The 15,955-nt window shown below is 43.1% G+C and overlaps 1 protein-coding gene across 1 annotated transcript in view; it reads right to left on the bottom strand.

Annotated features, from left to right (window-relative positions):
- Positions 1–15,955, bottom strand: part of UNC93A (unc-93 homolog A (C. elegans)) — a 40,240-nt gene that overhangs the window by 6,343 nt on the left and 17,942 nt on the right. Inside the window, exons 3-7 of the mRNA XM_019526742.1 lie at positions 15,432–15,661; positions 10,951–11,079; positions 8,358–8,575; positions 6,033–6,168; positions 4,291–4,422 (exon numbers count right to left, since the gene is read on the bottom strand). Coding sequence (XP_019382287.1) covers positions 4,291–4,422; positions 6,033–6,168; positions 8,358–8,575; positions 10,951–11,079; positions 15,432–15,661 — 845 coding nt within the window. The remainder of the gene's footprint in view (positions 1–4,290; positions 4,423–6,032; positions 6,169–8,357; positions 8,576–10,950; positions 11,080–15,431; positions 15,662–15,955) is intronic.

Genomic DNA, 15,955 nt, shown 5'->3' with positions numbered 1-15,955 from the left:
ATCCTAGCGAGAAAAATATCCAGATGTTTTTTGAAAGAGTCCAGAGTCAGTGCTTGCACCACCTCTGGGAGGAGTCTGTTCCAGACCCTGTTCACACTCACCGTAAAGAACATTTTTTCTTATGTCTAATCTAAATTGGCTTTCCTGGAGTTTATGGCCATTAGACCTTGCTATCCCTTGGGGAGATCTGATGAACAGATGTTCTCCCAGGTCCTGATGTACACCTCTTATGTAATAGTAGGCTGCCATCAAGTACCCTCTGAGCCTTCTCTTCTCCAGACTGAAGAGTCCCAAGTCCCTCAGCCTTTCCTCGTATGGCCTTCTCTCCAGGCCTTGGATCATATGAGTGGCTCTCCTCTGGACTCTCTCAAGCTTCTCCACATCCCTCCTGAAGTGGGGGGCCCAAAACTGGATGCAGTACTCCAGCTGCAGCCTCAGTAAGGCCGAGTAAAGCGGGAGGATGACATACCTGGTTTTGCTTGAGATGCATCAGTAAATGCACGCCACAGTTTAGTTTGTTTTGCTAGCCACAGCATCGCATTAGTGACTCATATTCATCTTGTGGTCACTCAGGACCCCCAAGTCTCTTTTGGTCATGGTGCTAGCGAGTGTAGCACTGCTGAGCCTGTAATTGTGCTGGGGGTTCTTTCTACCGAGGTGCAGCACCTTACACTTCTATAGCAGGGGTTTATTCTAGACTCTAGGAGCTTCAGAGGAGAAGATTATCATAGTGAGCTGTGAGAATATATGAAGGAAAGGAGAGAAGGTCAGAGTTAAGTGAATCAGTGGGACAGAATGAGGACTAGAATGTGCAAAACTCTCAGCAGATGTTTATATGGCTCTCATCCCCTAATACCTCAGTGTAAGATGTCTGAGGGATGCTGAGCCAAGTCCATATGGACCTTCAAAGAACAAGCAGAGCAGCTTTCCATGTAGACTTGGACACACAGTTCTGCTGAAATCATCTCTTTCCATTATTAAGGAGCAAGCTCTGGCTCTCCCCAGCAGCATAATATTCAGGAGATGCATTTACAGCTGAGAAACTCAGGCAAATAAGAAGTCTGTGGCAGGGCAAGGTTGAAAAACAGCCAACCTACTGTAAACCATGTCAGGCCTGAGAAAGATAATCAAGGAAACATAAGCAGCTCTTTGTTGGCATTATACTATGTACATGAAATATAAATTAGCTTAGCTTCTGAGGACCTGCCCTGGTCCTTTGGAAATGCAGGGCAGGCTTCACAGCCATGGCTGTCCCAGGGGTAGCAATTCAAGCTTTCCATGATAGGTTAAGAAACAAACAAACAGATCAGCAATGCCTTGAATCAGGGAAGAGCAAAAATTCAGCTGCAACTTACGTGGCCACAACAAAGTTCAGATTAAATCACAGAGGGGATGGGTTTCTCTACAATAATCAGTATTTTGAGTGTGTTGGTAAAAATCTACCCTATTGGGCCACAAGAAAAGAATAGCAATTATTATCCTTAATGCACACAATATGCCTAGGTATTAGTTGAATTAGCTGCTCAACAAAATAGCCTACTTGCTCACATGCTCAGAGCTGAAGTGATCACAATGGGCCCAATTTCATTGTTATGGTGGGTGGCTAGCAGCTCCACTAGGTGACAGGCTGGAATTCTCAACTCCTGAGGTCACGCTGGCAGGGAACTTAGAACAGACAAAGGGGGGAGCAGCTTTTTAGATGATGGAGCAAGCATCAGTCATTACAGTTAAGTAGGCATGTCCATGCAGCCAGCTGTAGATGGAAAGCATGCATGAACTGTGGTCCTGCTGCTATATTAAACACAGTAATGTACACAGTCATTCAGAACAGTTGCAGAAGAACAAATTTCCTGAGAGTCAAGTGAACTGTGTATGACTTTCAGCTTCACTAAGGGGAACAGTACCATCTGTGTGTAGAATATCACTAATTCCTACTAATTATAAAGGGGCACTTATTGAATTTTCCGAATTAGTGACTCAGTAAACAACCATGATGAAAGATCTAGGCTAATAATGTCTCACAAGATCTACTTAGGTCATTGAATGAATATAGTGTAGTGTAGTGTAGGGTCATCATAATATGTAAGCAAATGTTCCATAGTACATTTTATAACAGGAATGGAGTCTTAGTAGCAAGAAACTAGGTCATTATGCCCATAGTTAATATTTCTGCCTGGGTGAAAAAGGTCAGGCTTCTGGATTAATGAAGTGAGCATTAATAGAGGATTTGATAACATTCATAACCCCTTAGATAAAGGGGTTGGATTTTAGGAGGTTTTTTTCCCTTTGTTTCTTTGGTGGGGAATGGCCTTCCCAGAGTGGTGGGAAATTCAAGAGGCTCTCACAGATGAAGTCAGCGGATTGGCTGCATTAGCAGTATAAACTATTATGCTTGAGATGAATGAGTCACACAGGAATAAAAGTTTGGTGTTCCATTTGGATTGCTGACAAGCGTTTATCACAAGAGTGATACACCCTGGCTTTGGGATACACCAGAAGTCTGCACTGAGAAGTATGCACTGTGCTTCCATGATGAATACTGGTGGCAGCACCAAGTCCTACATTTTGTAACTGAAATCCACAATTCCCCCCTCCATCTTTTTTCTTTTCACCTTTTCACTTCAGTCCCATCCTCATCCTGCCCTGCACTGCAAGGAGGAATGGGTACTTAGTGGAACTGCTGTAAATAACTTGAATTCCAGTTCCACAAAGTTACCAAACTGATTCATATCCTTTCTAATGCAGCACGTCAGGCTGGAAAGAATTTTATGTTGTTGCCCTGTACCTGGTTGTCCTGTGCCATGCAATTGTTATTAGGAATCATAATTATTATCAGGAAAGACTTACTGGAGCAGTGTTCAGTTTAGATAAGAGAGGGTAATGGCATGTTCTAAAATGGAACAGATTTCATTGAAAATAACAAAGAACACACACACGTACACCTAGGAATACACACATTGGGGAAATGGATGATGGTGAAAGGGTTTATCCAGTTCTAATTAACATCCTCAAGGGGGAACTCTTGATCAGTAGAAAATATACTTAACTCAGACTAAATCTTTTGACTATTCCATTAGACTTAATAGTGGACTGCAACCTGATAGCTTTACCTAGTTTTTATTCAGTCTTTGATCTGCTGTGAACCCGATGGACATTAATAAGAATCTGTCAGAGCAAGGGCTACAGAATTTCAGCTACTAATGTAAAGGCCTGAATCTCAAATCACACAGCTCTAAACCTGCAATAATTCCAGTATAATCAGTGGTGTAACTCCTTTGTGAGAGGAGTGTAGGTGAGAGGAGGATCAGTCCCATGCCACACATATGGCTGATATGATGCAGCATTCCTGAGCAACAATCTCACATTCCTCCATGAAGGTCTAATCCCATCTCTCAGTAGTGACATGCCACACTGTGATGATGCTCACCTTGAGTTATTTTGCTTCTACTTGGAACTACAGAATAGCTACAGATGCATAGGAGAAAGAAATGCAGGTTTTGTATTTCCTGGCCAAACAACATAATCTTTGATTTATCTTTCAGGTGCTTAGGAAAGAAGGTGGCACCTGTGATAGTATTATATCAGTGGTTAACCAGGTCATAATGCCACAAGGCTCAGTAACCACACTCACTCACTCTTGACCAGTATGAGGTACAACTGGCCCCCTCTCTTCCTCCCCCTATATGGTTGGCAATTGCATCCTTTTCTCATCCTTCTTGTAAGATCCTGTGTGCCTCTAGGTAAGGCAGGCCTACTTTTGTTCTCTCCCCATTAGAAAGTGTATAAGCCCCCTTCAGCAGGACTGCTATGCCTGTTAGCAGTGAGACCAGACAAGAAAGCACTTTCTCAAGTGACTAAAGCCAATGATTCTTTCTTGCCTTTGCCTGTTGCAACCTTTTTTTCTTTAGGTTGCACATCTGCCTATTTTTATATAAAAGAAGTTTCTTAACTCTTAGCTGAGTGAATTTATTAACTTCTTAATTTTATTATATTTGCATCAGCTCCTTATCTAAGCTGGCAAAATACTCCCACAATACCACCTCTCCTTTACAATATATTCTAAAGGAAAGGTTGTATTGTGGGAGTATATATTATTTTTTTTATTTTTCTTCTGGATTTTTAGAAACATTTCAAAGACTTATCCTGATTGCCCATTACTTTTGACAAGAATGTGCCTTTCTCTACCTGTTCCTTCTAAAAAGGGAAACTGCCTGGTATAAGACTATACAAATAAGAATGTACAGAATATTATATCTCAGAAAGAGTCAGTTACTTGTCACAGATACTTACCATTAGTTTGCGTCTGCCAGATGGCATCAGCCATGCCCCAAAGAGCAGGAAAAATGAAGAACACAGCAAACTGTGAAGGGCGAGGTTTCCACAGCAATAGGGCTATTATACAGGAAAGGTTTATAAGTGTACCTGCATGTACAGGAAGGAGGCAGAGGAAAAATAATCAGATATGATTATGAACTGGAGCTATTATGGGAGAGACAGGTTCAGAGTCTTCAGCTAGCTACAGCACAAAACAAGGTCAGAGCCCCACTGGTTCACTAACATTTATACTCCTCAGGTTATAATTACATAAAATATAAGCTAATGCAGTACTTTGTTCAGGCATAATTTAAACTGTGTAAACTTGCTATAAAGAGTTAACAGTAAAGGATGTAAAGCGGTAACTGAAGGGATATATGTCTCTATCACAAACCATCATTAAATAATAGATTTCTTTCCAAGGCAAGAAGCAATGAATGAGATCACCTTGGCTGTCTGTTGAAAGGGCAGATATCATTTTGTTTTTTCAGTTTAGATGCAGAATGCAAATGCATTACTGATTTTTTTCTATCACTTCATGTGGGTTTGATTCAAAGTCCCTTAAAACTAGTAGAAAGACTCAGGGGTTTTGGATGAGGTTTTGGATGAGAATAAGATTCTGTATTTTCTTTATTTGTGAAATGAGTCACCTAGAGTAGAGAAATGTGCAAAAGGCAAAGACACAGGAAAACTGAGCACATAGAACCTGCAAAGTTCTAAGCATCAAAGTTAAGGACTTTTATTGTAATATTTCCTCAAATAGAAATGGAGTCTGGTTTTGAGATACTGAGATGGAAGGGAAGAAATATCCTTAACAGCCTTCTGTCCTGGTAAATTATTTATTGGGACTACCTGGTTTTTACATTGTTCTGTGGTAAGAAAGTGCCTTAAAAATAGCTTAGTAAAAATAGCTTTTCCTCACAGCATCCTACAGGTTTCTTGGCCTTATGCAGCCCCTTCCTTATCTAAAATGAGGCACTGGTATAGCCCATTCTCACTCACTCTTATTTTACCTTTCTTCCCCTGTACAAAACAATTGGAAATTAAGACCCAGGACCAATGTTCAAAACTTGTCCTGCAATTATCAGACTGGCTGCTGCAGCCTCAGATTTACTTTTCCTGGGAACAGCAACTTAACAATGTATCTCCTAAGGTTTTCAAGGTTTTTGATCAAAAAAGCAAGGAGATTGTCTTGAGGGAGCTACTGTTCTCTTTGATGTAAACAGCGAAACACCAGTTGACTTCAACAAGATCAGGATTTGGCCCAATCATGAAAGATCATTTGTCGTCAGTCATATTAGATCTAAGGAACTAACAGCCCAGTCTTTGGATGTATATCATGCCATCAAAGGTGGGGTGAACTGAGTCCCTCAGCAATTCAAAGATGCTAGTTCACTGCTTCATACAGTATTAAAGTTGGATCAGGTTTGCTATATTCCTAGCTTGGCCACACATAACAATTAGAATGTACCAGCCACTGCCCTTTTGAAATGTTCCCCTTTTGAAATGGCTCCAGATGTACCTGGGTCTATACCTTTAAATATGCAAGTTAACCTAGCAACCTTTCCTCCAGTGTACAAAGAGTATGCTTCTAGATTGATGTTAATCTAATGGGTAGCATATACCATGATGTCCAGCATCCAACATGTAGTAGAAGGGAGCCACAGGATTTGACATACCCAGTGAGACAAGCAGTCCTCAGAGCACTCTTTACCTACCAAATGCAAACAAGACTTTTCTTCCAGTGAACTGGGAAATTTTCCCAAAGAACATAGAAGAGAGCGAATTTGTAGCCGCAAAACAGATCATCACATAACCGATAAAATGTATTCCCAGGGAACAGGTCACATAGGACTAAAAGGGAAGAGACACAGGGGGCATTATTATTCATACTGACTTCCATGCATTTCTGAGGCTGAGGGTTGTGTGCGCCCAATTCTGAGAGGTGACTATTCCAATGGGGCAGGTACTGTTAATAAAACAGTTATGCATTTTGCTGTCAGGTCTTCTGGATGCTGCCTTATGCAGTCTTCGGCAGCAACAATTCTGTCTAGTTCCCAGTTGGATTAGTGCCAAGACAGTAGCATTTGGTGAAGAAACAGGCATTGCATCTGGAGTGCTGCTTCTCATCCAACATAAACCTTGATACTAGTGGCACAAAGAATTCTCTGCCTTTGTCTAGCCTAAGAGATGAAAGTCTAGGATCAGGACTCCAGTCTCCATAAAACAGCACCATTCATAGTATCATAGTACTTAGGGTTGGAAGGGACCTAACAGACCATGAGGTCTGACCCCCTGCCCCGGACAAGAACAGGTGCCGGGGTCATAACACCCCAGCCAAATATCTATCCAGCCTCCTCTGGAAGACCCCCAAGGTAGAAGAGAGCACCACCTCCCTTGGGAGCTGATTCCAGAGCCTGGCAGCCCTAACTGTAAAGTAATGTCTCCTGATGTCCAGCCTGAACCTTCTCTCTAACAATTTGTGGTTGTTATTCCTAGTAACCCCAGGTGGTGCCTGGGGGAACAGAGCCTCCCCCAATTCCTGCTGGTCTCCCCTGGTGAGTTTGTAAATGGCCACCAGATCCCCTCTCAGTCTTCTCTTGTGGAGGCTGAATAGGTTCAAGCCCCTTAGCCTCTCTTTGTAGGGCCTGCCCTGCTGCCCCTTGACCATGTGAGTGGCCCTCCTCTGGACTCTCTCAAAGCTAGCCACATCCCTCTTGAAGTGCGGCGCCCAGAACTGGATGCAGTACTCCAGCTGCGGCCTGACTAGTGCCACATAGAGGGGAAGAATTACCTCCCTGGACCTGCTTGTGATGCATCTGTAGATGCACGACAAGGTGTGGTCAGCCCTACTGACCACTTCCTCGCATTGGTGGCTTATGTTCATCCTGGAGTCAACAGTGATTCCAAGATCCATTTCTGCCACCATGTTGACAAGAAGGGTGTTTCCCAGCCTATAGGTGTGTTGCAGGTTCCTTCTCCCAAGATGCAGCACCTTGCACTTGTCTGCATTGAATTCCATCCTATGCTCATCCGCCCACCTCTGTAACCTGTCTAGGTCTGACTGGATTCTGTCCCTCCCTTCCAGCGTGCCCACCTCACCCCACAACTTGGTGTCGTCAGCGAATTTGGACTGCATGCTTTCCACACCCACATCCAGATCTCTGATAAAGATGTTGAACAGTACAGGCCCCAGGACCGAGCCCTGGGGGACACCACTGCCCACATCCCTCCAGGTTCACACCAACTAAGTGAGCAGATCTCACATATAAGTACCATTTAAATCCTTTAAATGGCCACGGATAGCTAGTTCTGAGCCTTTCAAGGAGGCTCTTTCCTCCTCTGGATATTCATAGAGCTTGAAAGCTGCAGTTTCATATGAGCAGCCTGCTATGTTCATATCTCTCCCTGCTATTGATTCTTTGAAGCCTGAGTGCACAGCTAGGGAATAAGTCTTTTGGGTGGGATGTTATGATGTTTCAGAACCCATGTGAGGAAGGCTGGTTCTGACTCTTCCTGATCACTTGAGGATGCCTGGTTTGAATAGGCCATGCAAGTAACTAGTGGTTTACTGCTGGCCACTTTTTTGGTCTGCCACATAGCATAAAGATTTCCAAAACATAACTCTATGCTTGTCTTCTAACTTTCAGTTAAACAAGCTCTTGAGAAACTGGAAGGAAGATATGACAAAGCTTAGCCTCTGAGGGATTCCAGACTTCTGGCTTTATTCCTGCCTTGGTTTTTTTAACAAACAAAGAGCTTAACTCTGTATTTCCTTGGATGTAGCTTCCAATGATGTATGAGTTAAGATAATTTAAGGTATTTTTTTCTTAGTGATGTCCCAGGAGGCACACTCATTGCCATCCTCTCCTATTTGATACTGTCACTCAGAGTCATTTCAAGTAGGAAGAGACCGTAATTTAGCTTTACCCCCAAAAAGTTATCCCTGCTATTGAATATGCATTTTTTACTGACGAAATAGTATTAAGAAAAGGAGGATTATAGAAAGACCAGGAACAATAGACTTTAATTTTTACTCTCACCTTTGTATAATCACCAGCAAGAAATCCCTGTTCAAACCCACTCCACATTGTTAATGGGATAAGGAGACATTGTCTCTTATCTTTAAGAAGCCGGAAAGTTGCTAGGACCAAGGACAAAGGGGACTCTTTCTTCATTGTTTCTTTTTCACTTTCCACTTCATTGGCTTTAATTTGATCCAGAAATATAACAATCAGCAACACAGCCAGGACACCGCTACCTGAAAAACCAAGACAAATGAGAAAATGTGAAGTAGCCAGGGGAATGATGGGCAGATGATTTTTTTAAAAATTCTGATTTACTGCGAAGTTCTGGGTCAGATGTTTTGTCAGAGGGGAGAACCTGATTTAAATCTAGTGTAAAGGTCATTACCATGTACATAAAAATCCTCTATGTTCAGTTGTATACCACACAAATTCCCTTTGCTTCATTGTGGTGCGCATGTTATGACAGCCACAAGGCCAGCTGCACTAATTCATGAGAGACATCTCTTATCCCTTTAGGTCAAGTCAGAGGTCACAGGGAGGCTAGCATTAAAAAGCTTCCTCTTCTTCTGTCAACAATCTCTAGATTAACAGAGGACCATTTACGTTTGAATGTGTGAAAAGGAAAATAACTCGCTGGAAGTGTAATGTATTAGTATGCTGGAGACTGCTCTAGATTGCTCCTTCCTGATTTGCCTAAACCAGCCATGATATATGAAGGACATCAATTCCGTGGAACTTGATAGATGAATTATACTACCTTGCACCTGTTCATCCACAAGCATAAATTGCCAACAACTGAATATGTTGCATAATAACAAACAGAAGTGGTCTTATACATATAAGGTCCCATTTTCCTCCCCCTTGATAGTGTCAATACAGTAATTGCAATTGTTTTCTTGATTAAAAATGCAGGGTCTACCTCTGGCTTTGCTCATGCTCATACTAAGTGCAAATAAAACCATTGAAGCAAATGGCATTACAGAGCACGAGAAGAATCAGGGCCTCTACACATGCTCAGCTTGCCACTGTATTTCTATGTGCATTTGCATATCTCTGAACCCAGAGTTAGTGGCTTGTGCTTTTCATTTTAAAGTACAGTAGTGGGTTCACAGCAAAAAGCCCCCAAGCCCAGTAACACTAACGCTTTCATTAGCAAAAGTGCCCGGAATGTCACGTGTATCAGCGTCACCACACTGAAAAATGGTGGCAGGGCACTTTGAACTAAAACCCATCAAGTAAGCTTTAGTTTAAAGTGCCCCACTTCCATTTTTCAGCATTGGGATGCTGATACATGTGATGCTGGAGGCTGCTGGAATGCATTCATTTCCAATTACATGCATCAGAACAGGCTTGCTGCATGTGTATAGGAGCCCTTACCGTCTGCCTACCTGTTACCCAGCAGTGTTACAGGCAGGCATGGGATAGTGCAGCAGCTCACAGCTGAAGGAGGAAGGCTCCTTAGGCCTACAAAGCCCTGAATGTTCCCTGCAGGGTGCTGTGCTCCTGCAGTCACCAGGTGAAGCTGCTCTGCTCTTTTTGTCTTTCAGCATTACATCCAGGCTCATTCAGACCATGGAGTTTCAATCAAATTCCCGCTTGCTTAGCTTTTTAGGGGTGGTTGCATTTTTATGGACTTTATGAACAGGTGTTTTTAGCTTGCTTTTCTTTACAGGCTGTCTGTAAATTTACAGGCAGTTGCAATCCTGCCTTGCCACTACAACTTGTTTCAGGCAGGTCCCCATTCCCCAGCTGTGGTGCACATGCAGCTTCCAGCCAGTGGGGAGCTGTGCCATGGCTGACAGCTGCAAACTGTGTCCTCTCTGCTGCCACTTCTCACCACTCCTCCCACCCCCTGCCCCTCAGCTGCAGTGTGGGCACAGGTGGAAGCTACCCAGTCCTGGCACAGCTCCCCACTGACTGCACCCATACCACAACTGGAAGGACAGGAGGGAAGGGTAGTAGGAGAAGGGGTGGCAGCATGGATGCCCTGCAGCGACACAGCTCCCCTCTGACTGGAAGTTGTGCCTGAACTACAGCCAGGCTGCCTGTCTTTTCCCCAGTCTGCTACGTGCTACATACAGAGGCTGTCTATGCCACTTGTGGCACCCATACTGCATGCTGGCCACCCCTGCTGTAGACTTTGCCAAAGTAAAACACTGGGTGGAGTTTAAACAGTTTAACTGTGATTTTTTTCTAAGTCAAAAAGTAAATATAAAGGCTTCAAGGCTTTTAGGCAGGGCTGTGCAACATGACTGGGAGCCACAAGCCCCCACCTCATACTGTATGGGCTACACATCTCTGGGCTGTATGCTGTGCAGGCCCCGGGGAAGGGCTCCTGTGGTATGGCAGGTTGAAGGCTTACCCCTTGGACCTGACTGCAGCCTGCATGCTGCTGATTGGACAGCCCTGCTTTAAGGACTGAAGACATGCAGAGTTTGCATGAGGCATTCAGGTTATCAAGAGGGAACCAAAGACAGATTGAGGAGAGATGCTTCCACCTTTCATCAACTCAGATTAGAGTATGAAGTTGGAATTTATTCTGCAAAGTCATCCCCTGATTCCACTTGCATCTAATTCCCAATAAATGATGTTTAGTCAAGACACATACCAGTGTAGATACCCAACATGGTGTAGACTAAGGTCATTTCTGGCCTCCTAAATGCAGTGGTGTTGGTTGCAGAAGCTGTTATGCAGTCATATGCTCCACAACATTTCAGGTCTTCTTCAGAGATTTCCACTAGTTTAGTAACAATCAAAGCAAAAGCAGAACATATGCAGATAAGTGCAGACTATATTCAAGGAAATAAGAAATGGTCGCATTTAACAGTGGTAAATCACTCATTTAAACTTCCCCTCAAAGTCTGATTTCACAAATTAAAGTTTGGCTTAGCAGAGGGTCTAGAATACAGAGTAAGTCAGGCATTTGCAACTCAGTTTTTACCAAGGCCACTTGCTCTTTACACTTTCCAGCAGAGGGACACCAATACTAGGATATGCTCTGAGAGAATGTAAGCCCTCAGAGCAGGAAACTGGATCACATATGATAGCACATATGTAAATTACTGCCTTGCTATGCAGCAAGGACCCAAGTCTTGCCATTTTGATTTTAATAAAGTCATTAATTAATGAATTATTGTATTGCTTTGGGATTGTTCTTGCAGGCTGCATGTGGCCAATGGGTCACTTGCTATGAACCCCTGGAATAAGGAATTATACACACAGCTGGAATTAAATCAATAGCTACAGCTCTGAACAGGAGCTCCATTGCTGGAAGTTCACAGTTCAGGTCTGTATCTGGATCCCAGATTTTGCAAACAACTTCATTTTGTGTAACAATCCTCAAACCAGAACTCCTCATTTGGAACATCTAGATCTGAATTCTACAGCTGGGGTCCACTGCCACCCCCAGTTAGGTTTCCTACATATTTGTTACATGGTGGGGTCAACTGGAGTGGGGAAGAGTACCAGTGGTAAAGGGGAGCAGAAGAGTGCAGTTAGAAAGGGTACCAAACTCAGAACTAGAACTTTACTCTAATATTGAGCCACCCCTTAGTGTATTGCCCCAGAGCAGTCATCTCACTTCTCTGCATCTTGGTTTTCCCATCTGTAAAATGATGTTAAAGTTGCCATTCCTTACCAATTACAATGGGCGAAACAAAACACTCTAACGAGCAAAGTATTTATTAATAAATGAGATTAGTATTTAAAGCACTTTTGCACTAGGGAACTATCCTATCATTAAGGCAGGATGATCTAACCATTTGGAGGCTCCTGACGGATCAGAAGAAGGAACACAATCCTCTCCAAATCTTTCTAAGGGTTATTTTTTTTTCTCTTCTCCTGTATTAAATTATGTGTGCCAGCAGCATGCTGTTTGCGAAGGCATCCTTGAGACCCTTATTCTGATTGATCTGTGTGACATTTGGCCATAATTCACCCCTGCAAAGAACTTTCCTGGTTTTATCGTTGTTGGATAATATACTGCAAACTAAAGCAACTCCACTAGGTTTGGATCAAGAACTGTTTGGCTTAATCCTTTAAGTACTGGGCTGAATCTGACAAGCCACACCCACACACACGCACACACACGCAACTCTGTGCCCTGATCACATACAATTTCCTCATGTGCACATTATATAAATGCAAAGTAGTTATCACAAATGTTCCTCAATAGGTCATGAATGCCAGGAAGGGGAGGGAGGAGTGAGGGAAAGGAAGGCACAACATTGTTTCAACAGCCTTCATTGCAGAGTTTGTTCAAGAACAAGAAATGGCAATAAAGCTTATCTAGGGTCATTCTTTAATTAGGCCTGTTGTATGACTATATAATAATATATTCATTTAATTTGGTTTGCGTTCATCACCACTTGCAAACAAACAAACAGCTACATGAACTGTTTATTAACCACATAAACAGCTCTGTGTTTACCCTACTATAACATTTAAAACTGTGGATAAAAAAAAACTTCGCTGTTGTCACTGGCCACAGTTACATAGCTCTGGATAAATGGACCTTCAGAAATCCTATTGTATTCAGGAAGTGTTAAATTGATGAGGGTCAGTGCTCTATTCTCACTCCGACTTTTAGGCCACTTTTGAAGTTTATGGAAAGTGTAAGTAAATGGCCATTAGGAAATAACTCTGCATTTGATCTGCCTCATCAGTTCCCAGACACTGAACTCTGACTATTCTTAACAGTTCCAAAGGCCCCTGGAGAAGAAAATCAGAAGTTAGAGCATTTCTGAAGCTTGGGAACAAAGAAGAAAATCTAGATCAGGTTTCCACCCACACTAAACAAACCTTGGTACCTTTCCTTGTATTTCCTTGTAGAATATCTCCCTGTGTCACAAGGATTCCCATTAAAATCAGAAATGTCCTGCCTGCACTGGGATGGTGGGCTCTTGTGATGGGCTTTTGCCTGGTTTATAAGTACAGATAATTGGGGGAGATCTGCATTTTAAAGGTTTTATACCAAATGAGCATATTTTACCTTTTTAAAGGTATTACAAGAAAAATAATTGCTCATGTTGGAAAACACATGAGGTTACCCCTTCTCATAACTTCAGAGGGGCTAAGAATTGAATGGCCAGGAGACTGCGCTTCTGTCTCACCCACAAAGACATACACAGTTGAGGCCAGCTGTTGAGGCCACTCTCCAGGCTATAATTGCATTGTGGATAAATCTGGACTTCTGATTTGAGAGTTGCTAATTCAACACTTTTCTTGAGCACTCTAACAAGCCAGGCTGTGTGTAGACAAAATGAGGGGCATGTATGCATGACACTTTAATACAGGCTAAATGCTTTTGCACCACTTTAATGGTGTCAGTGTTTGCACGCATTGGTGGTGTATTGCACATTAATTCCAGCCACTGTAGCAAATTCAATGGCGTAATGCGCCTTAAATGGCTTGGGGCCCAGCAAACTAAAACTCCGAGTTTCCTCTACAGCTGTGGAGTGAAGCACCAGTCTCCATGCAGCTCAGAGGCTGTGCAGGAAGCCCTGCAGTAAGCCTGGCAGCAGCCTGGGAAGGCAGGCTCCACCCAAGAAAAGCAGGGAGCATAATCTTACTTATTTTTTCCCCTGGAGCCTGTTTGGCTGCCTGAGCTGCATGAGGGCCCAGTGCTTCCCTCTGCAGCTGCGGTACCCCTCAGGACCACCCAAGCCGGGTGTCCGCAGGTGGGTGCCACTGGGGGGGGTGAGTGGGTGGGCTGCTGCCGTAGAGGGAAACACCAGCCCATCCCCCACCCCCCAGCCCAGAGGGGTTGGCAGCTCACCCTCCCTCCCCGCCGCCAGAGAGGCAGGTAAGTCAGTGGGGTGTGTGCACAACATGGGGGTTTAAAGGGCCCTAAATTGAAGTGGTGTTTTTAAAAACCCACCACTTCAGTTTAGGGCCCTCATTTCATCTACGTGCACCCATAAATATAGAGACCTTTGGAGATGGCTGTATAATCTTATGGGAAACTCCTCCAAGACACAGTTATAAACCACACATGAACTGCTGTCCTACTTCTGGCTACAGTCCAGCTTCATCGCAGGGAGAGGGGTCTAGATTCCCTAGTGCCTTGCACTTGGTATAATTGCTCATCACTTGGATCTGGTATTGCTTTACATTCATTTGTTCATTTAAGAATAAAGAAGTGGAAATTCAGCCCCAGCAGGTGTGACTTTTTGCTCTGTGCCATAGATTTTGCATACGTCTTGAATGCACATTCCGGCCTAGTGCTTCACCCAAACATCAGGTTATGGTGGAAATCAGAGGTTGAGCTTGCTACATCTGTTTTGGTTATTGCAAGCTCAACCTCTGATTTCCACCATAACCTGATGTTTGGGTGAAGCACTAGGCCGGAATGTGCATTCAAGACATATGAGTTCATAATACCTTATGACACTATCTATTAGGTAATGTCTAAATGTTAACTAATTCAACTTCATTAAGATTTGTTATACCACTTTTAAAATTGGTGGAGGGGAGGTGGTGATTTAATTAGAGATGCTCTAATTAAAGTGCCTGCAGCGGCATGTGTATTCAGTGTCCTGCCCATCAGAATGGCACCAGGGGTGCTTTAACTGAAGCTTATTCAACGAGTTTTAGTTAAAGTGACCCCTCCACCATTTTGAGACACGAGGATGCTGAATACATACAACGTGGAGGCTGCTGGAGAGTGCTAATTAGCATGCTTCAGCAGACTCGATTAATTGAGTCTACTCTGTGTCAGAGCAGAGATTCATTACATGTATAGGTGTCCTAGAGTCCCAGTTTCTAGTCTGATGCTTTAATCAGCAGGTAATTCTGCCTCTTCCTTGGTGATTTGTTTCAGTATTTCAAAATCAGTTCCACTAGGCTTTATTGATTAAACTTTGATTTACAACTTTTAAAATTTAAAATGAGAATTTGCATTTTATTATGAAATTATTAGTCCATTAGTCTGCCTGCTATCTTAACTCAGTTATAACAGGTAAAATCTAAAAGACTCCCCCCATGTCAGCAGTGTACCTTTTTTGAAGAAACAGGGTAAGTTGGAAGACACTGATGATATATTTCAGACCTTTAACTACATATTTTAATATATATGTGTGCATGTATTACCTTGTTGGGGAGACTGCCCCAATACCAGAGAGGAAATAAGATTTCCCCAGACTCCGGAGGACTGAAATATGAGAAAGAAGACCCCAAAATACTGGTTGATGATATCTCTTCCAATTTTCTCTGCTTTCTGGGCATATGAATTGCCAGCAATTGTCAGGTAAGTGCATTTGGCAGACCAGAGTGGGGCTCCCCCTAGGCCCAGGATCACAGAAGTAGGGATCAGTGTGTACCTGCCAAAGAATACTATGTTTAGCATAAATTTTAATCCGTTTGCCAAGCTGCCTACCCTCCCAGACAGCCCTCTGAAAACTGCTTTCTATCAATGAAAGGAAGGAACCATATCATTCCCAGAGACTTGGATTTACTGATGCCACAGCAGGAAGGAATAGATTCTTCCTTTATACAAATATGCCCCAATGCACTGACACTAGGAATGGGTGGAACTAACATTATCTGGTGGGATATACGTTTCATATAACTAGTTTGAATTCATGAGCCTTGTCGCCCGCCCCCCCCCCCCTTCA

Source organism: Gavialis gangeticus, unplaced genomic scaffold, assembly GCF_001723915.1.
Source record: "Gavialis gangeticus isolate Ggan-Ray unplaced genomic scaffold, GavGan_comp1, whole genome shotgun sequence".
Lineage (NCBI taxonomy): Eukaryota > Metazoa > Chordata > Crocodylia > Gavialidae > Gavialis > Gavialis gangeticus.
This window is presented reverse-complemented; position numbering and strand designations above follow the sequence as displayed.